At 37.1% G+C, this 21,924-nt stretch overlaps 1 protein-coding gene across 6 annotated transcripts in view; it reads left to right on the plus strand.

Annotated features, from left to right (window-relative positions):
- COMMD1 (copper metabolism domain containing 1) overlaps nucleotides 1-21,924 on the plus strand; it is a 230,101-nt gene that overhangs the window by 80,766 nt on the left and 127,411 nt on the right. For 5 of the 6 annotated variants that reach the window (XR_013967368.1, XR_013967369.1, XM_080812857.1 and 2 more), the window contains one exon: nucleotides 6,897-7,178. Coding sequence is in view for 4 of the 6 variants with exons in the window: in XM_080812857.1 (XP_080668983.1) it covers nucleotides 6,897-7,178 (282 nt within the window). In the remaining 2 variants the exon portion in view is untranslated. Of the gene's footprint in view, nucleotides 1-990; nucleotides 1,150-6,896; nucleotides 7,179-21,924 lie in introns of all 6 variants that reach the window. The other variant, XM_080812858.1, reaches the window with a different exon arrangement.

The following is a 21,924-nucleotide window of genomic DNA, read 5'->3' on the forward strand; positions in this document are numbered from 1 at the left end:
TGTTTTGGTGGATGGAGGGAGAGATGAAGAGGTAGAACACAAGAGGTTTTAGGGCAGTGTAACTATTCTGTGTGATATATAAGGGTGGATACATGTTGTTTATACTTCTGACAAAACTTACAGAATATACAACAAGAATGAACCCTATTGTAAATTATAGACTTTGGTTAATAATGATGTGTCAATATTGATTTGTCCATTGTAACAAAGTACCACACTGATGTGGATATTGATGGTAGGGAAAGCTGTTTGTGCATGGGTAGAGGAATTGTGGGTATGTGGGAACTCTACTTTTTGGTTAGTTTTGCTGTGAATCTAAAATGCCTGTAAAAATGAAAGTTTCTTAATTAAAAATGAGAACAAGTGCATCTGGAACCTAGTAGCTTTTAAAGGTGTTTTCTGGTTTCCTTTTCAGAGAGGTTGCCATTTTTATTGAAAAACCAGAGGCAGAAGTGTGTGTCATTGAAACATTCTTATTATGTGATAATATGGAATCACTTTGCTCTGTGAAGTTTACATTTTATGAAAGTATATATCTCACTAAGTACCATTTATCTGTTTTGAGCACTGAGCCTTTGTTTGAAATACTACTCTAATAAACTAGAAGTTTAACAGAAAAGCTATGTTTTGTCTGCCAACGAATAATAGGAATTTTCTGTGGTTTATCTTTCGTGCCAACTGTAAGTACTCTTGCTTTCAAGCAGGAAGAAGAGATTAATGATTCTTTGTAAATATTAAATTACAGTAGGTTGCTTTAGGACTAATATGCTTTGGGGTTGATGAATATCAAAGTTTCCCATTTTCAAATATTAGCCTTTTGATTTTTTTTAGCCTTTTAATTTTAATTACTTAAACGAGTCATATACTTGATACTTAATGAGCAGTTTACTAAAAAAGGATCATTTTTCAGTTCAGTTGATTATTCATTATTTGCTTATTATTTTATTTTTTAAATTTAATTTAATTTAAAGATTTATTTATTTATTTTAGAGCGAGAACATGAGCAAGAGGAGCAGAGAGGGAGGGATAAAGAATCTCAAGCAGACTCTGCACTGAGCACAGAGCCTACTCAGAACTCAGTCTCTGACCCTGAGATCATGACCTGAGCCGGAACCAAGAATCATATGCTTAAATGACGGAGCCACCCAGGTGCCCCTTTTATTTATTTATTAAAACAATAGCAGTCATTTATTTAGCTAATGAATCTGAACTTCAGGCAGAACTCAGAGGGGAAGGCTCTCTTCATAAGGTGCCTTCTCAACTGGAGGCCATATGATCCACTTCCAAAATGCATCATTAACTGGCTATTTGGTTCTGGCTTTTGGACGGAAGCTTAGTATTAGGCGGAGGGCTGGAGGCCAGAGTCCTTATGAGGTAGTCTCTATGAGCTCCTTACAGCGTAGTACCTGGGTTCTACAAGCAAGCATCTTACAAGGGACAAAATGGATGTTGCCAGTTTCTTAAAACCCAAACCAGAAAATTGACACAGCCTCACTCTGCCATGATCTTTTTTGAACTTGCCTTTTTTTTTTTTTAAAGGACTTTAATTTTTATAGAAGTTTCATGTTCACAGCCAAATTGAGCAGAAAGCATAGACTTTCCATATGCCCCCTGTCTCATATGCACAGCCTTCCCAACAATCAATATCCTGTACCAGAGTGGTGTATTTGTTACAATGGATGAATCAACATCACCCAAAGTCCATAGTTTACATTAGGATTCACTCTTGATGTTGTATATTTAATGGATTTTGGCAAATGTATAATGATGTGTATCTACCATTACTTTATCATATAGAATAGTTTCACTGCCCTAAAAATCATCTGTGTTCTGTTTATCCCTTCCTTTCCCCCCAACCCCTGGCAGCCATGATCTTTTTACTGTCTTTGTGGTTTTGCCTTTTCCAGAATGTCATATACAGTTGATCCTTGAACGACAAGGGTTTAAACTGGGTGGATCTACTTATTGTGGATAATGCTGGTTTTGTACAGTACTGTAAATGTTTTTGCTCTTCCTTAGAGTTTTCTTAATAACATTTTCTTTTCTCTACCTTACTTTATTGTAAGAATATGGTATATAGTACATATACAAAATATGTGTTGTTTATGTTACTGGGAAGGTAAGGCTTCCAGTGATCTTAAGGCTATTAGTAGTTAAGTTTTTAGGGAATCAAAAGTTTTATGTGGATTTTTGATTGTGCTGGGGGTGTCAGTGCCCCTAACCCCTGTGATTTTGAGGCGTCAACTTTAGTTGAAATTGCCATGACCTTTGGATAAGCAGTCACACAGCCTGTATTCTAGGAGTTAGGATATAGACTCTTAACTTTCAGTGGGAGAGGGGTCAAAGAATTTTGTAGCCAAGTTTTAAAATTGTCATATTCTATACTAATTTATTGTAAATAAGGAAACCCAGGTGCAACAAGACTAAAAGATTTTCCTAAAGTCAAATGAGTAGTCTAGACGAGGTTTTTTGGAGTCCAGATTCATTCATTCATCATATATTTACTGATCCCCTACTATGTGACAGTCACTATGCTAGGACCCAGAGGTTCAATATGAACAAGTGGGGCAAGGTTTCTGCCCTCTAGAAGCGCTTACATGTTAGAGCGAGGTATGGGCCTGGCAGTTCCCCTACCTTGTGATAAATACCACTAGTTTACTATGCAGCCTACAAAGTAACATCTGTGTTAAAGCCTGAAAAAAAAAGGTAGTGTCAACAAAACGGGTTGAAGGAACAGCAGCTAAGATGTTCTAGGCAGAAGGAACAACATAGGCAAAGATCAGCCGTTTTATGAGCTAAAATGAGTTCAGTATGGATGGAGGGAGATCGAGTGGGTGGAAGATTTTAAGAGGTAGCAGAAGATGAAGAGACACAAAGCTAGTTTATGATTCACCTTGTAAACCATACTTAAGAATTAGAACTGAAATCTGGAAGCTAGAGAATCTTTACAGTTTTTTTTAAATTAAGCTTTTTATTTAGAGATAATTATAGATTCATGTGCAGCTGTATGAAATAGTAGAAAGAGATATCCTTGTACACTTGAGCACTTCTTCCAATGGTAACCTCTTGCAAAACTATAGTACTTTTTGGGGTACCTGGGTGGGTCAGTTGATTAAGCATTTGCCTTCTACTCAACATGATCCCAGGGTCCTGGGATGGAGCCCCACATCAGGCTCCCTGATCAGCAAGGAGTCTGCTTCTCCCTCTCTCTCTGACCTTCCCCCTGCTCGTGCTCTTGCTTGCTCTCTTTCAAATGAATAAATAAAAAATCTGTAAGAGGGGCGCCTGGGTGGCTCAGTGGGTTAAAGCCTCTGCCTTCAGCTCAGGTCATGATCCCAGGGTCCTGGGATCGAGCCCCGAATCAGGCTCTCTGCTCAGCAGGGAGCCTGCTTCCCTTCCTCTCTCTCTGCCTGCGTCTCTGCCTACTTGTGATTTCTGTCTGTCAAATAAATAAATAAAATCTTAAAAAAAAAAAAAGCAGGAATTGTTAATATAAAGTTAACCTTGAAAACCCTCCAATTTATAAAAATAAATTTTATAAACTTTAATCCTTTTAATACTAATAATAACATTATTTGTAACTTAAAACTTACACCGGAATTTTTATAATTAATAACCACTATAGCAGGTAATAGCCAACTCTTGGAAACCTTAACACAGGGAAGTGATAGGATCCTATTGACATTTATTTATTTTTTAATTTTTTAAAAGATTTTGTTTATTTATTTATTTCAGAGAGAAAGGAGGAGTGCAAGGAAGAACAGAGGGGAGGGACAAGTGGGCTCTGTGCTGAGTGCCTAGTTCGTTCGAAGTGGGGCTCAATCTCACAACCCTGAGACATGACCTGAGCCAAAATCAAGAGTCGGAGGCTTAACTGATTTAATCATCTAGGTGCCCTGACATTTTTAGATAGACTACTTTGGTGAGGTATAGAAGATAGAGTTGAGGAAGTACAAGATAGAAGCCTAGTTTAGGTACAAGAAAATGATTGCTCTTGAGTACTCAGTACTGGGTAGTAGGGGCAGAGCAAAAGGGACACATTATTAGAGAATTATTTCAGATATAAGAATCAGTAGAAGTTGATAAACAAAATGTTGTAGGCTTAGTTCTTAACCTCCTAGGCCTTGTTTTAGAATTTTTAGAAATCAGAACTTCTGGGATAGAGTCTGGGCATTGATATTTTTAAAATGTACCTCATGGGGCACCTGGGTATACAGTTGGTTAAGCATCGGACTCTTGGTTTCAGCTGAGGTCATGGACTCAGGGTCATGGGATTGAGTCCCACATGGGGCTCTGAGCTCAGTGTGAAGTGTGCTTAAGACTCTCCTTCCTTCTTTCTCAGCCCCTCCCCCGCTCACTCAAGCTCGCTCTCTCTCTCAAATAAATAAGTAAATCTTAACAAAAAAAAATGGGGGCGCCTGGGTGGCTCAGTGGGTTAAAGCCTCTGCCTTCAGCTCAGGTCATGATCCCAGGGTCCTGGAATTGAGCCCAGAGCCCCATTAATTCAAGTTGTGGAGAAGAGGGAAGAATCAGGAATAAGTGAGTACCAGGCTGCCGGCTGAGACTACTGGTGGATAGAGGTGGCATGCCTTGAACATTGTCTGTTTCATGGTAGCTATTCAGATATTTCTTGAATAAATGAAAATTGATGACTTGGAACTTGAACCACAATCAGTTCCTTATTTAATTTCTGACTATTCTAAATTTGGATGAATTGATCCCAGTTCAATGTATTATTGACGGGAACCCAACCAAAATAAATTCTGCCACAGGTGAGGTTATATCAAAATAGGCATCTTCATATGATTTGAGGAAAAGAATGATATGAATCATCTATGTTGTGATGTGATATTGTGAAGCAAAGTGCTAGTAGAAATAATTTGACTTAATTATAGTGTATTATACAAATTGATGTTTCTATTAAGTGGCTTAGATAAGAGAATTTGGGTCCCCATACCTGGTAAATAAGCAGGTATTCAGTAAATGTTTATTGAATTATACTGTGAAATATCTTTATCAGAAAGTCATTATATTTATCTTATAGTTTTTTTTTACAATAATTGAAGAATGAAAGGCAGTATGTTTGTCTGTCAGCCCCTGTCCTACTTCTCTACCTATACTCTGCCTGTATACTGTCTTCCTTTACACTCCTTTGTTCTCACTGCTAATGCCCAAGTTTAGTCAGAACTGTTGGTTCTAAATGATAGGACTGTAGCTTAAACTATCTTGAATAGTATATTAAATTTTTTGGTACCTGAAGGTTGAAAGGATGCTGAGATAGCATACAGAATTGAAGGAAAGCTTACAGGAACCAGGCCCTTGGGAGGGAATTATAGAGCAGGGATGTCACTCCTTTAGAACACACTCTCAACTCTGCTTGGCTTCATTCTTTTTATTGCAATCAGGCCTTTGTGAAAAGATCAAAGAGAGCAGTCTGCATCCTAGCCTCATATTCTTCTGAATATGACCATGAACTCGAGAGGCAAGACCATTTCTTCTGCTCTAAATTAGGAGATTGATTTGGATCAGCTGTTGTGTCCAGAGAAAGGAGGATACTCTGATTTGTCTGGTTCGGAGCTCATGCCAGTCCCAGGGGCCAGGAGAGGATAAGGATATACCAAAGAAGAGGCAAAGAAAGTCTTTTCGCGAGACCACATCATTAACAGTCACTGCCCTCTTGAAGGCTCCATTGCCACAGACCTTTGATGATTTTCCATTTCAGTTTATGTAGCAACTTACTGTTCAGAACAGCAATGGCGGGGTGCCTGGGTGGCTCAGTCGGTTAAGTGTTTGCCTTCTGCTTTTCCCTTTCCCTCTGCTCCTCCTCTACTCGAGCTCACTCTCTTCTTACTCAGTCTTTCTGTCAAATAAGTAAAATCATGAAAAAAATTGGCAATGGCAATTAAATTTTGAAAAAAAAATTTTTTTTAAAGATTTTATTTATTTATTTGACAGAGAGAGAGAGAGAGATCACAAGTAGGCAGAGAGGCAGGCAGAGAGAGAGGGGGAAGCAGGCTCCCCGCCGAGCAGAGAGCCCGATGCCAGGCTCAATCCCAGGACCCCAAGATCATGACCTGAGCTGAAGGCAGAGGCTTAACCCAGTGAGCCTCCCAGGAGCCCCTAAATTTTGAAAATTTATGGAGAAACATTAAATAATATACAATTTCAGAGTAGTATTGTGAATGAGCTATTTGACTAAAGATGGACTTAACACAGCTAACATAATGCATTTGTTTAACAAAATTTAGTTTGTGCTTCTATGGACAAGGCATTATACAGTTATAGTATATCAAGCCAAGCCTGGCTTACACGGCATTGTGAAATTATGTAAGATTTCATCAGAGGATGAATTAATTTATTTTGTTGTTTCATTATTTAGTTTAAATTTCTTTAATTTTTTAAATTATTTCCCACCATGAAATTCAATATTTAAGAATTAGATTCTAGTTATTGATACAGAATTTGAGTGACATGGAATTTTTAACAAGTAGATTTTTCTGATACTTAATATTTGTAAAAAGGATATTTTTGGGGGCGCTTGGGTGGCTCAGTGGGTTAAAGCCTCTGCCTTCCGCTCAGGTCATAATCCCAGGGTCCTGGGATCAATCTCTGCATCGGGCTCTCTGCTCAGCAGGGAGCCTGCTTCCTCCTCTCTCTCTCTCTGCCTGCCTCTCTGCCTACTTGTAATCTCTGTCAAATAAATAAATAAAATCTTAAAAAAAAAAAGGATATTTTTGTTCTTTTAAAGAGCTTATTCTCATCCCTGTCATTTATGACCCTTTTTGAAAGCCTATTCAGTGGTTAATAATCATTCAAAATATGATCTGTAGTTAAGAAGCTATCTTTTTCTATTTATTTACCAAATTCAAATTTATTATTTTTTTCTGTCATTATAGTCTATTGCATCTGCAGACATGGATTTCAACCAGCTGGAGGCATTCTTGACTGCTCAAACCAAAAAGCAAGGTGGGATCTCATCTGACCAAGCCGCTGTCATTTCCAAATTCTGGAAGAGCCACAAGATAAAAATTCGAGAGAGTCTCATGAACCAGAGCCGGTGGGACGGTGGGCTTCGGGGCCTGAGTTGGAGAGTTGACGGCAAATCGCAGTCAAGGCATTCAGCTCAGATACATACCCCTGTTGCCATAATGGAGCTGGAAATAGGGAAAAGTGGACAGGTAAATCAAACCTAATTTCCTTTTCTAAACTATATTTCTCATTACATGTTAGCTATATATTCAGATTGATTTTATGTAACAGTCTTCTTTGCAAAGATAATAAGGAATGATAGGAACAGACCCTGTTTCCTAGAATCCCTTTTCAGAGATGGAATCATCTGAAAATTTAGATATTTCCAGTTTTGGATAGAATCTGGACACCAGCCTCATGGTCCTGGCAGCTATCTCAGAAGTACGAAATGGGTCATTGAGGTGATTGCACAGAAGTTGGCTGCTACTCCATTTTGGTTAGATCTCAGAATTCTTGGCATTTGGTCAGAATCTCTAAAGCAGTGATAGAGATGCTGAATAAAGAGCAGAAACAGATTAAACAACACGGAATATAACTGTCTCACCCAGTCATCTTTATCAGCAGTGTATCTTAATTACAGTAATGTATTTGTTCCTAAAGACCCTAAGTATGCAATCTCTGTCCTTGAGCCCACAAATAATTTTTAATTTGATCTTGATTATTTACAAAACAGTCCTCTTTTTATTGCATTTCCCATAGTCATTGTAGCAGATAATTTTGGCATCTACATTGTTTTTTTGAAGTCATTTAGTTTGTGCTTCAGATGACTGCCAGATTAGACTTTTAATGACCTGGTATATGCCTTTTGGGAAAAAAAGAAAAGAAAAGAAAAGAAAAAGCAGCAACCCATAATTAGGAAGAGAAAACCCAGATCACTGAATTAGCTAACCAGATTTATTTTCAGATAAATAATCGAATAAGTGCTTCTGTTACATCCTTTAATAAAAATTTATTTTTCTTCTACAGATGAGAGTATTTTTTTTTAGCTGTCAGTTTCCTTCACAGATTCCTTTCTTAAGTTTCTTAGGATTTTTCAGTGTTTGTAGTTCCATGATGACATTAATTTTAATTTAAAAGGTAATTCATTAAAAAAATAATTCTTTTTAAAAATGCATTTGGAGAATCTTTTATACAGTTACTGTGAAATAATGCTGTTGCCTTAATTGACTGTGGTTTGTCTTACCCTGAAGTCTTTTCTCTTTTAACAATTGTCCTATATGGCCTTCCTCCTACTGTTCCTAGACCAAAAACGTGACAGATTAGAAAGGTGTGGTAAACATACATATCTGTTTCACTAGCCATTTGTACAGGCTGTTCAATTTTTATCCGGCAGTAGTGATTATTTCATTTTGTCTTTAAGTATTTATCATTTGGGCAGGAATATCAAAACATGTATATCTATTTTAAGACATTCCTAGAAAGCTATTATAGTACTTCTTTAACTTGATACTTTCTTGTTATTTCTTGAACTCAGTTTATAATGTGCCTTTTGATTTTACTAACTTACATGTCATCTGGATTTATTGGGTATCACCACAGGGATTTTTAAATCTACTTTAAAATCTTTAAATTTTTTTCTTTGCTCTTGTTACCCAAAGTGGCATTCAGCTGTTTGTTTGTCTGTCTGTTTGTTGTTTTGGTGTAGATAGATTCTGCCAACAGTAAATCTAAACATCACTACAAATAATTTGCTGGCTAGCTTCAGGGACATTTTGTGATCAATTAGAACAAGTTGTGCTTGACAACCATATAGTTTCTGTCATAAGTACTCAGCTTTGTTGTTGTAGCTCAAAAGCAGCAACAGACAATATGTAAATAAATGGACATTGATGTTTCTAGAAAGTTTACCTATCACAATGTAATCAACAGGTATTAGAAGTCAGAGAGTCCTTAAGCACTTACCTGATGAATTACACAGGTGAGATAGTCTATCCCCATTTTCTAGAGAAGGTGTCTGAGATAGATATGACTTCCTTTGGACAGAGGTACTACATGGTAAAATGAAAACTAAAATGGAGATTACCAAATTGATTTTTTTTCCCCCAAAAACCGTTGACACCAACTTTTAGGAGCCAAAAAAACATGTTCGTAATACAATATAGTAGTTAACAGCATTGATATTGAAATTGCTCTTCAACCCACAAGTCTTTTGAATGCAAATATATTCTTAAATCAAGGAAAGTTGTAATGAAGGAAGTAACAATAATATAACCTAGGCTGGCAATAAAATATACAGCCCAAATCCTATACGAAATGTTTTTGTGAGACCTGGATCCTTGGTTAGTACTTCTGTCAGCCTCTAAGTGAATATTATTTCTAAAGTACTGTACTATATCAAATTCCCAGTTTTTAGAACATTTATAGGCAACAAAGTCAAAGTTATTTTCATATGTAGACATTGAATGATCTTGTGAGAGGAGTAATGATTCTAGGATACTGAGAGTTTGCTTCCAAGAAGAATGACCTACTTTTTTGAACTCTGTGTATATGTGCATATGTGTGTGTATTGATATACCCCAAAGTAACAAAATTACTGTCTTCAGTTTATGTCGTTTTAAATCATTTGTTCTCAATGATGGCTGCACGTAAGAATTACTTGTGGGGCTTTAAAATTTTTCATGCTTAGGACGGTGTTGAGACCAATTAAATAAGAATCTGTGGGGATGGGACTTGGATATCAGTATTCGTTAAAGTTAGTGATTCCAGTATTCATCCACTGTATTAAAGGCAGCCAAACAATGTGATTTGAAGTGTAAATAGGGCTTGGTATCAAATTTTTATAGTGAGAATTCAATATATGTTGGCATAGTACTTCTAGTTACCATAATATATGGAGTGCTTGGTGACTGTCTCCAGGAACTAGATGTGGTAATGGTGGGTTTTTTGTTTTCCCTTCTGTATTTAAATTGCTTTCTTCTGCTAGTTTGTCTATGTTACTTATTTCTTTGGTCCAGAAAGTGTATTTGGTGATCAGTGGCCAAGTACATGCATTGACTTTTTTCTTTTAACACAATATAGTACACTTCAGGAAGATGAAGAAGTCAAAGTAATAGAGAAGTAACTAAAGCAGTATATGCTTATGGAAATCTACAAAACTAAAGAAAATGAGTATGAACTGATGAACTAATTACTTTTCTTAGAATGAATGTTTTTCTTCAACAAAAATAAAAAATTTTGCAAGAATAAAACATGAAGTCAATGGTGAAAGGACACAAAACTTTGAGGTGAACATTTCATGTACAAGGGAAAGAGCAAGTACTTTACTTGTATGATTGAGATCCTATCATATTTGGTCATAAATCACTGAGGGTCCCTAAGCCTTGAGGACTGTTGGAATCTGGCAGATGTCTTTACGAAAATTTTGTTGTTTAATGTACTTAATTAACTCCATGTTGTGTTTTTCTTTTCTGGAACTTAATTATCATAGAATGTTTTCTCTTTAAAATAGTAAATTTTGGGGGGATAATTTAAATGTTTAGTGGAGTCTCATTAATGGTTATTTTTTAAAGACTGAATTTTGGTATTTTATAAAGATGTGTTGGTTTTCTTTTGTGACTTCTTTTTTTTTTTTTTTAAGACTTTATGTATATTTGTTAGTAATCTCTACACCCAATATGGGGCTCGAACTCACAACCCTGAGACCAAAAGTTGCATGCTCTTCTGAATGAGCCAGCTAGGCACCCCTCTTTTGTGACTTCTTGTTTTACAAGACCAATAAGACATTTTGTGAGAAAACATCTAGCCACAACCTCAGTGCTAAACTATTCAGTAATAAATTGTTCCTCTTATCTTCCACCAAATTGTTCTTTTGAATACATTTTGAGGTATCCTGCCTATAGAGGTCATAAATATAAAGCTCTGTTTCTTTTTTGTGTTTAAAAAATGGCTACTGTTACTGCCTTTTCTAGACTAGGTTTTAGTGTACCAGGCACTCCTCTAGGTTGGAGTGTGTTTTCAGCAGATACAGGGAAAAAAATAGTGTCTGTCTTTATTGATCTGATTTTTTTTTTTCTGACCAACTCATCATATGTTTAGTTCTGTCATTTGTATGCAGTTAGATAATAGGAATATGCAATGGTCTAATCACTCTCATTTACAGAATCAGGACAGGTTTAGACTCTGGATTAAAAAGTCAACATTTTATCTGAAGGCTAGGTAAGCGTCTAATCTCCGAGGAAAGCATTCACTTATATTTAATTTCCATAATTTCTCCTAGAACTAAATGTACTGGGGTGCCTGGGTGGTTCAGTTGATTGGGCATCTGCCTTAGGCTCAGGTCATGATCTCAGGGTCTTGGAATTGAGCCCAACATCGGGCTCCCTGCTCAGTGGGGTCTGCTTCTCCTCCCTCTGCCACTACCTGCCTCCCTCGTGTTCACTCTGTCTCTCAAATAAATAAATAAAGTCTTTAAAAAAATTAAACGAAATGTACTGGTCTGTTTGTGCAGTTCTGGCTAATGAGGAGTAAGTACCTGCTAAGACCTGTGATTAATAATCAATTTAGGGGCGCCTAGGTGGCTCAGTGGGTTAAGCCTCTGCCTTGGCTCAGGTCATGATCTCAGGGTCCTGGGATCGAGCCCCACATCGGGCTCTCTGCTCAGCAAGGAGCCTGCTTCCCCCCCTCTCTCTGCCTGCCTCTCTGCCTACTTGTGATCTCTCTCTGTCAAATAAATAAATAAAATCTTTTTAAAAAATAATCAATTTAATTTTTTGGAGAATTCACATTTATTGAATAATTGTGATATTCCAAATAAATAAATTTCACTTTACAAACATTTGTTACTTTTTAGTACCAACAGGCTTGGTAATAGCCTCAAGTGGACCTGACAAGGAATGACAACCTCCTCTCCCTGGCCCTTCAGTCTGCTTAATAATAAGTCCTTTGCTTCTTCTGTGACTCTTCTAGAGGATAGCCTACTATTCTCCTTTCTGTACAGTTCGGGCAAACTAATTAGTGATACTAGTGTCAATGAAGCAGTCCACACAACTAGAGAGACAATTTTCAGTGGGAGAGTCTAGGCGATTCCCTGGCTTCTCCACACATTTATCCCAGCATAGCTCCAAGATGTGATACACCTGTGCAGTGAACTGCAGGTGCCTTCTGTTATTTGACTGCCCCCAGGTGCTGCAGCTCCACATCATCTGCCTCCCCCAGGTCTGCCATTATCCTCCTTAAGCTTGGGCGATTAATAACCAGTTTATTATTACTATTTAGCAGCTGAGCTCTGTTATGCTCCACTGTAGCTTCACCAGCTTGAGCAGTGCCACCACAACTCCCTGCTTTGTGTCATAGGAAAAGAAACAAAGATTAAAACATACACACATTCTCTGACACGCTCTTTCTCACTTATGTAGAGACATGTGTACATACCTACACTTTATGTGTGTGTGTATAAATATATGGAGAAATATAAGGATTGGGGCACCTGGGCATCCAACTCTTGATTTCAGTTCACATCATGATCTCAGGGTCATGGGATCAAGCCCCACTTGGGGCTCCACGCTTGGTGTGGAGTCTGCTTGAGATTCTCTCCCACTCCCTCTGCTGCTTCCTCTGCTCATGCTCAATACATACATACATACATACATACAATTTTTTAAAAAATGAAATATAAGGATAGAATACAGAGAATAAATAAAATGCCATTGTTTTTTTAATCAGTGCTCAGTCACCATTTTAAGATCATATTGCCTTACTCCAAAAATCTACCAAGGGGAGCTTAGATATTTCATTTGGTTATATAAGCTGTAATGGTTGGCCTATTTCTGATAATTCTTGTATTTAAGCTTGTTTTCACTCTTCGCAATGTAATAGAGAATAACTTCCGCAGAAATTAGTGTCGGTGATAAACAAACCACTCTTCATCACTAGGGATTGATGAAATTTAACAGTTTGGGGATTATTAAATCAATTTAGAATGCATTCTTTTCAAATAAATTTTTCATTTTATATTTTATATCAGATTTAGAACATGGAGTTTATTTAAACTTTAGTTCTGAATGGACCAACCCTTTTTTGTAGCTCTAAGGTATGTTTCATAATAGTTCGTGTTCTAAAGTTGTGGTCCTGAATTTAAGTTCCAAGGTATCATTTATAGAAGACAATGTCTAGAGTCTGTAACCACACAGAAAAGAAAAAGAATAAGAAATTTTATCTCCCTTGAAAGCCTTCATGATTTTTACTGAGTTCACATTTGCTGAAAAACAAACATGGTGATCCAAAACTTAATATTTAAATTCCGACTGCCTCTGAATTAGCTCTTTACAAAAAATACCTTGTACAGAAGGAAATGTTTACCAAGACAGGAAAAAAGATGCAAAAAAAGCTTTTAACATTTTAAATTAAAATGGATAGTTACATAACAGAGGATAGGTTATAGTAATGGGGGAAAATGTAAGTTTAAAGTGGTCATCTAGTTATGAAAGATTAAAATCAGAATTATTCAGTAGCTAATAATTTACCAGTTGAAAAGTAGACATTTTGAGTATGTTTTATATATTATACTTCTTAATGTGTAACAAGTGGTATTTCATATTTTTGATGTGTTAAATATTTGCTCTATTATTAATGTAGTACTTGGTTTTCTTAGCCAAGTCGCTGTTTGAAAATTTATATAATGTTTTGCATTTATTTTAGTCTTAAGTAATACCCTTTTGAGATTGCATTGAGGTTGAGATTGACCAATGAGCAGTATTTGACATACTTGAGTTCTCTTTCCTTTGAAACACTTGTCCTTCTGGGATACCACATTTTGCCTGATTTTCCTCGTAGCTATCTAGTCTGCTCTTTCCTTTCCCCTTTGTAGGTATCTTTTGCTGGCTCCTTCTCATTTCCCTAACATGTAGAAGTTGGAGTGTCTCTGGCCTCAAGTCCTTGGTCCTCTTTTCTAGGTTATCTCATCCATTTTCATGGGTTTAAATACCATCTATATGCTGACAGCTCTTGAATTATATCTCCAAACTAGATTTTTCCCCTAACTTCCAGATATATATATTTATGACATATTTGAGAATTCTACTTAAATATGAAAAGGTATGTAGTTCCCCATACTAAGTTCCCCATATGCCTTCTAAACCTATTCCTTCTTCATTTTTTCATCTCAGTTAGTGACACCTCCATTCTTCCAATTTATATCCTTTCTTTTCTCACACCCACATCCAGTCCATCATCAAATCCTGCTAGCTTTAATTTTAAAATATGGTTTAAATTGTACTGTTTCTCACTAACACCCCACCCCACTGTTCTGTTCAGATCACCAACACTTCTCTCTTAGATTGTAACAACATCCTCCCAGCTGGTCTATTTGCACCTGCTCTTTAACTTATTCTCAACACACAGTAGTATATCAACAGAGTATCTCTCTTAAATTGTAAGTCAGATCATGTATTCATGGCTCTTCCGTCACTAGTGGCTTCCTGTCTCAATCAGATTAATTAGCTAGCTCTTTCCCTTACTCACTCTTCTCTAACTAGACCCAATGGCCTTCTTACCAATTTGTGGAACATGTCAAACATGCTCCTTTTTTAGGGTCTGCGTATTTGCTCTTCCTGCTCTCTGGATTGATCTTCCCTCAGATATCTACATTAATAGCTTTTCCACTTTTCTGACATCTTTTTTTTTCTTTCTAATTCACCTTCTCCATATGCTTTCACTGACCATCTTTCTAAAAGTTCAGTCCTCCATTACCTGCTTTATTTTTTAAAACTTCATTGAGACATAATATCCATATATAATCTATATCCATTTGAAGTGTCTGATTTGATTAATTTTGGCTGGTGTATACACTTGTGAAATTACCACTTAGTCAAGAGGCAGAATGTGTCCATCAGCCCTCAGAAGTTTCCTTGTGCCCCTTCATAATCTGTCCCTCCCTCTACCCCAATTCCTAGGCAACCAGTAACGTACCTTTTGTTATCATAGATTAGTTTTTTGTGTGTGTTTTTTCTTCCTGCCACTTACTGTAACTACCATACAATATATTTTGTTTTATTTACTAATCTTGCCTGTGCTCCACATCAGCATATAAGGGGCAAGGATTTTTATGACCTATCCTCAAGGTCTAGGATGCTGTCTGGCACATGATGTTCAGTAAATATTAGTTGAATGAATAAATGAATCACCGAATTCAGTATTTACTAAGCACCTACAATGTGTCAGACTCTGTAGAGGTGTTGGGGATATGTCAGGGAACAACACAGACAAATCCTTTATCTTACAGAGCTGACAGAAGAAGAAAAACAGCAGTGATTAATGTAAGGAAGTATATCAGAAACTGAAGAACCTTACCAAAGCTCAGAGTTAGGGAAGGCAGTTGTGAGCAGGTAACATTTGCATTTGATTTCTCTGACAACTTCAGCTCTGCTATTCAGAGCTGAGGGTCACAAACGAAGAAAAGTTGGTACAGGCAGTACAGATTCTTTAGAGTTCATGAACATACCCCTTGCACTTAACAGGTAGGTACGACCTTTGGTAGGGTTTAGTACAGGTTCCTGATGATTGTCATTTCTTTTTTTTATCACGTCCTACATGCTGGTTTTCCAGTTTCTCAACCCACAGGCGGTACAAAATAGCAAGAAGTAAATTGGCAGAAAAATTATTGCAAGCAGAAGCAAGACTCTTAGTGCACTGGTCTTAGCATCACTGAGTACCAGACTTACCCAGGATCTTTAAAAAATTATGGCTGCCCAGATCCCACCTCACAGTAAAGGGCTACTGCTTTAGCTTGAGTGAGGAAAGGCTTTCTAAGGAGGCAGGCTGATTTAGAAGTGGAAAATGCAGAGGAAACAAAAGGCAAGAAGTTGGTTTTGGTAAGAAATTTGGATTTTTATTCTAAGTGTAATAGGAAACAATTAGAAGATTTCAAACAAAGGAATGATGCAATGTGATTTATGTTCTTGTGGGATCACTTTGACTCATGTATGAAGGATGGATTATAGTGTAGTCTAGAGCAAAGCCGTGATACCAAGGACCACCCCCCCCGCCCCGATCACTGAGGTTGGGATTGTTTTTTTGCACATTAAAAGCAATTCTCTTTTTTGTTTCCAAATCTCTGTGTGATAATATGTAGGTAAAATGGGATCTCAGGGTGAAAACAAAGCAAAAACCAAAAAACTCCATCCTTCATTATGTTAGCAAGGCTAAGTATCCAGAATGAACAGAGCCAAAATCAATACTCCACTTCCAAATGGGTTATGTAGACCTCTGATAATCTCCATTCCACATTTCAACCTCTGTTCCACAATTTCGACAATTCTCTTCCTTTTTAAAGTTCATTGTAGCATGTTTCAAAATTTGTCAAGCCCAGTATTATTCAGTATTATTCAATACTGAATAAAAATCAGTATTGTTCCGCCATCCCCCTAAAAAATTGAAGTCAGGAGAACACTTGGAGCTGTTGTGGTTCAGGTGAGATGATATTAGCAGAGCAGATAGAAAGAATTTTAACAGTCAAGGTGGAAAGAAGTGAGCAGACAGAAGAAATGTTTTGACTGTAGATGGGTTGCTTTGAGGTGAGTTAGAAGGCATGTGGAAAAGAGAAAATGAGGAGTTAGAGGTCACTCTGGATTTTTTGCATGAATATATTAGTAGAAGTAGATGAACTCAGTCTTTAATAATCTTATTGCTAAGTTGACCATCCAATACACAACTTGAGCTTTTCAATAGCTATGATTAGCCCTTCGATTTAGAAAAAAATAAATTAAAAGTAATGATTTAATATTTGTCAGTTAGGAAAATGCTATTTGTGCTGAAGTAATTTTATTTTTAAACTCCAGATTTATAAAGAGATGCATTTGAGATTACTGAGCTTAAATTTTTCCTAATAGGCTTTGAAAGAAATCATTGTTTCTTATGATGTACCGTTTTCTGTATGTATATTATACTTTAATAAAATGATCTGGAGAGGGAGAGAGAGATTTGAGTGTTTGTCTTTGTAAGCTCATTGACCCTGTGAGAATGGGGCTTTGGCACTGCTGAAATCTTCAGTTTCTGACTAGTAGCCTGCCAACAGACAGCCTCTGGTGTTGGACTTCTTTCAGCTTGTTGCTGTTCAGACTCTCTGGTTCTATTCTTGTGGACAGATGGGGTGCTTGAAAGGAAGCCAGGAAACCAAGCCTTACTAGGACTTGGAAATAATTTTTAGATTTAAGTTCTTTGTGCTGAACTCAGAGTGACAGTATATCCTTCTCAGCAATGTTGAAACTGCTTGTGTTTGGCTAGTATTTGTATATTGGCTGGTTGGCTGTGGGCTTCATTCCATGTATGCCACTGCTCTACTGCCAAGATGAATGTAGAAGGCCTCTGGCCCAAACTCATTCTTAGCTCTTGTTTTTTATTGTGTGAAATATATGTAACATAGACTCTATCATTTAACCATTTTTTTTTTTTTTTTTTTTTTTAAAGATTATTTATTTGACAGACAGAGATCACAAGTAGGCAGAGAGGCAGGCAGAGAGAGAGGAGAAAGCAGGCTCTCCACAGAGCAGAGAGCCCGATGCGGGGCTCGATCCCAGGACCCCGGGATCACGACCCGAGCCGAAGGCAGAGGCCCCAACCCACTGAGCCACCCAGGCGCCCCACATTTAACCATTTTTAAGTGTAGAGTTCAGTGATATTAAGCACATTCACAGTGTTGTGTGACCATCACTACTAATCCCAAACAGAATACTGTATCCATTAAATAATAATTCCCCATTCCTACCTCTCCCTGGCTCTTAGTAACTTCTGTTTACTTTCTGTATCTATGAATTTCCCTGTTCTAGGTACCTCGTATAAGTGGAATCATGCAATATTTGCCCTTTTGTGTCTGGCTTATTTTGCTTAGAATAGTATCTTAAGATTCATCCATGTTATAGCATGTGTCAGAATTTCATTCCTTTTTAAGGCTGAATTATATTCCATTGTATGTATTGCCAGATTTCATTTATCCATTAATATATTGATAGACATTTGAGTTGTTTCCACCTTTTGGCTATTGTGCATAATGTTACTGTGGACATGGATGTACAAAATCGGCTTGAATCCCTGCTTGTAATTCTTTTGGGTGTATACCTAGGAGTGGAATTTTTGGATCATATGGTAATTCTGTGTTTACATTTTTGAAGAACTACCAAACTGTTTTCCACAGTGGCTGCACCATTTTACATTCTTTCTAGTAATGCATGAGTATTCCAAATTTGCACATCCTTGTCAACACTCCCTTCTTTCCTTCTTTCCTTCCTTCCTCCCTCCCTCACTTCCTTCTTCTTTCCTTCTTCCACTTTACTTCTTTCTTTTTAAAAAAAAAAAAAGATTATTTATTTATTTATTTGACAGAGAGAGACAGCAAGAGGGGGAACACAGACGGGGTGTGGGTGGGAGAGGGAGAAGCAGGCTTCCCGCCGAGCAGGGTGTCTGATGTAGGGCTTGATCCCAGGACCCTGGGATCATGACCTGAGCTGAAGGCAGATGCTTAACAACTGAGCCATCCAGGCACCCCATTTTCCTTCTTTCTTTTAATCAATTGCCATGTATGCATGGGTGGCTCAGTTAGTTAAGCATCCGACTCCTGATTACTACTCAGGTCATGATCTCAGGGCCTTGAGGCCAGGCTCTGTGCTGGGCGTGGAGGCTACATAAGATTCTCTCTCTCCCTCTGCCCCCCACCCACACCTGCTTGCATGCTCTCTCTCTTTCTCTCTCAAAACTATAAATAAGTAAATAAATAAATAGCCATCCAAATGGGTGTGAAGTGGTATTGTGATTTTGGTACCCTAATGATGAGTGATGTTGAGCATCTTTGCAATGCTTATGGGTCATTTGTAGATCTTTGGAGAAATAGCTATTCAAGACCTATGCCCATTTTTAACCTGTTTTTTGTTGTTGCTTTTGGTGTTATTGAGTTGTAGGAGTTCTGTATGTATTCCAGGTATCAAACCCTTACAGATACATGATTTGCAAATATTCTCTCACATTCATTTGGTTTCCTTTTCACTTTTTAGATGCACAAAATTTTTAATTTTAATGTAGTCCTATTTATCTTTTTTTTTCTTTTGTTTCCTGTGCTTTTGGTGTCATAGCTAAGAAATCATTGCCAAATCCAATGTCACTGAACTTTTCCCCCTGTATTTTTGTCTAAGAGTTTTATAGTTTTAGCTCTTATATTTAGGTCTTTGATCCATTTTGAGTTAATTTTTAGAAATGGTATAAGGCCATTCTTAGCTTTTGTGTGGATTTTTATAAAACAATTTCTTAATTGGGGAAGGAGAAAGTGGGACTTTTGAACTTGGAAGCTAAGTTTCGGGTTTCTCATTTTTCTGAACTTTCCTGATAGCTCTATGTGTAATTAATTAAAGAGAACTTAGTAGTATCACCCAAAATGCAGGTAGCAGTAAATGATGATTGGTAGTTACGAGGAACCAGCTCAGAATAACTGCCGAATAAGTTCAACTTCCTGTTTATTGCCAGAGTTATTAATGTAAGTAGATTAGAGGAAGTCAAAAACAAAGGAAGTATATCTAAATTTTAATAAGTCATTTAATAGTACTATGGATACAGTAGAGAAGCATGAACTGAATTATGATGATAAAGCTAGTGAGTTCATAGCTAAGTGAGTGGTCACATCCAAACAGTATTGATCACAAAATGAATTTGATCTGTCATCCTGTAATATCGCCCCCTCATACACTCTCTTAGTTTAAAGAGAACAGCCTAGTTGTCCAAGTTGTCCATTTTCTTTAGGCTTCTATGCTCAATCACTTGTTTGTATTGTACAGTCTGACTAAACTGGACTGTGTTTTCCGTACATGCATATCCTTTCCTGTTGCTGCTTGGAATGTTCTTTTTCCACTCCCCATTTTCACTTAGTAAAATCTCTCTTCCTCACAGTCTGTAATACTGAATACCTCTGTTTTGAATTTCTCTCCAGTTATGTCAACTGGCTCTGATAATCTGAATTCTCAGGATATTTTGAACTTGTCTTTAGTATTTGATACAACTTAGATTTAAAAGACAAAACAAAGCACCTATATTATTGTCTAACATAATTAAGCAAAAAAGGAGGTTAGTGGGTTATGTACTTAGAAAGCCCAAACGTGGTTCCTGGCTTTAGGTATCTCTTGGCTTTGTTCATGTCATTCTGTTAACAAACTTACTCCACATAGAGGTAAGATAATGGTTATCAGTCCCAGATTCATCTTTTCAGCTTAGGAATACCAGGGGAAGATTTGTTTCTTTCTTCCCAATATATGTGTATTGTTTAAAGACTGATCCTTATTTTTCCTGCTTAGGTCACATGGCTACCCATGGAGAAGCCACTATTTACAGGAATTAGGGTATTTTAAGCTTGTAGTATTTGTCCAGCTTTGTCCAGTCTTTGACCAAGGGCAAGGTAAGGTGTAGGTTGACAGCTCTTAGTATATGGAATAGGTGAGGAGTAGTTTCCCAAAGGAATTAGGCATTCTGAACAAGCAAAATCAATATATGGCTGCTACAGTGTCTTGTTAGTTTATACCTTCAATAAATTTTTGAGTGAATTAAGGGAGAGGATCCACATATTAGTTATCTACTGCTATTTAACAAATTACCCCTAAAATTAGGGTCATAAAACAACAAGCATTTATTATCTCACATGGAAGTTGGGATAGGAATTTGGGAGGAACTTAGTTGAGTGATTCTAGCTCAGGGTTCCTGTTGAGTTGCACTGGATATTGGACAGAGCTATAGCTACCCCAAGGATTGGGGCTGGAGGATATGCCTCCATGTTCACTCATGTGACTGTTGAAAGAGGCCTCAGATCACTTTTGGTTGTTGGCCATAGAGTGACATAGCAACTGGTTTCCTCTCTAGTGAGTGATCCAAGAAAGAAAAAGCAAGCAGGAAGCCACAGTGCCTTGTATGACTTAGTCACTGACTTGTATACCATTACTTCTGCTTAAAAAAAAAAAAAAAGTGTATGTCATAGTTTATTTTTGCTGGGAAATAAAGAGGAATGGAACAGTATAACAAGTATGGAATTAATGAATTTAGCTTTTGTTGGTTTGTTGTTATGTTTTAATATTCATCCATTTAGCAAATGTCTACTAATGCTTAATATAAGAATAGTAATTGCTATTATTTAATATACTCTCATCATGCTCCAAGCACTGTTCTGTGCATTGATTCATTCAGTCCTCTTACCAACCTCTGAAATAGGTATGATTTGGGGGGAAGGGGGTGGAAAGGTTATAGATTAACTTTATTTTTTTAAATAATTTTAGATTTACATTGAAGTTGTAGAGATAGTACAATGAGTTCCCTTTTCTCTTGTCTTCACCCAGTTTTCCCAGTTAACATTTTGTATTACCATGGTACATTTCTAAAAATAACAAACTAATATTGGCCCATTGTTACTAATTAAACTACAGATTTTATTTGTATTTCACCAGTTTTTCCATTAATGTTCTCTTTCTGTTCCAGGATCCAATTCAGGGTACCACTAAGTTGCTGACTAAACTACCTAAATGCATTTGGTTGCTATATCTCCCTAGTTTCCTCTGGTCTTTGTTAGTCTCTCATCTTTCCTTATTTTTCAGGACCAGATAGTCTTGAAGCGTACAGGCTAGATACCCTGTAGAATGTCCCCCAATCTGGGCTTGTCTGTTTTTTTTCTTATGGTTAGACTGGACTTACAGGTTCTGGGAAAGATTGCAACAGAGGTGAAGGGCCTTTTTTATCACACCATATTAGAGGATACATGCAATCCACATGACCTGACTGTTGATGTTAACTGTCATCACATCTTAAGATAGTCTTTACCAAGTTTTTCCATTGTAAAGTTAACCATTTCTCCCTTTTCCTGCTCGGTCCTTTGGAAGTAACTTTTTAAATTATTGTTAACACTGAGTCACTAAGTCCAGCCCACACTCCGGGGAAGGGACC

This window comes from Martes martes (genome assembly GCF_963455335.1).
Source record: "Martes martes genome assembly, chromosome: 9".
Taxonomy (NCBI): domain Eukaryota; kingdom Metazoa; phylum Chordata; class Mammalia; order Carnivora; family Mustelidae; genus Martes; species Martes martes.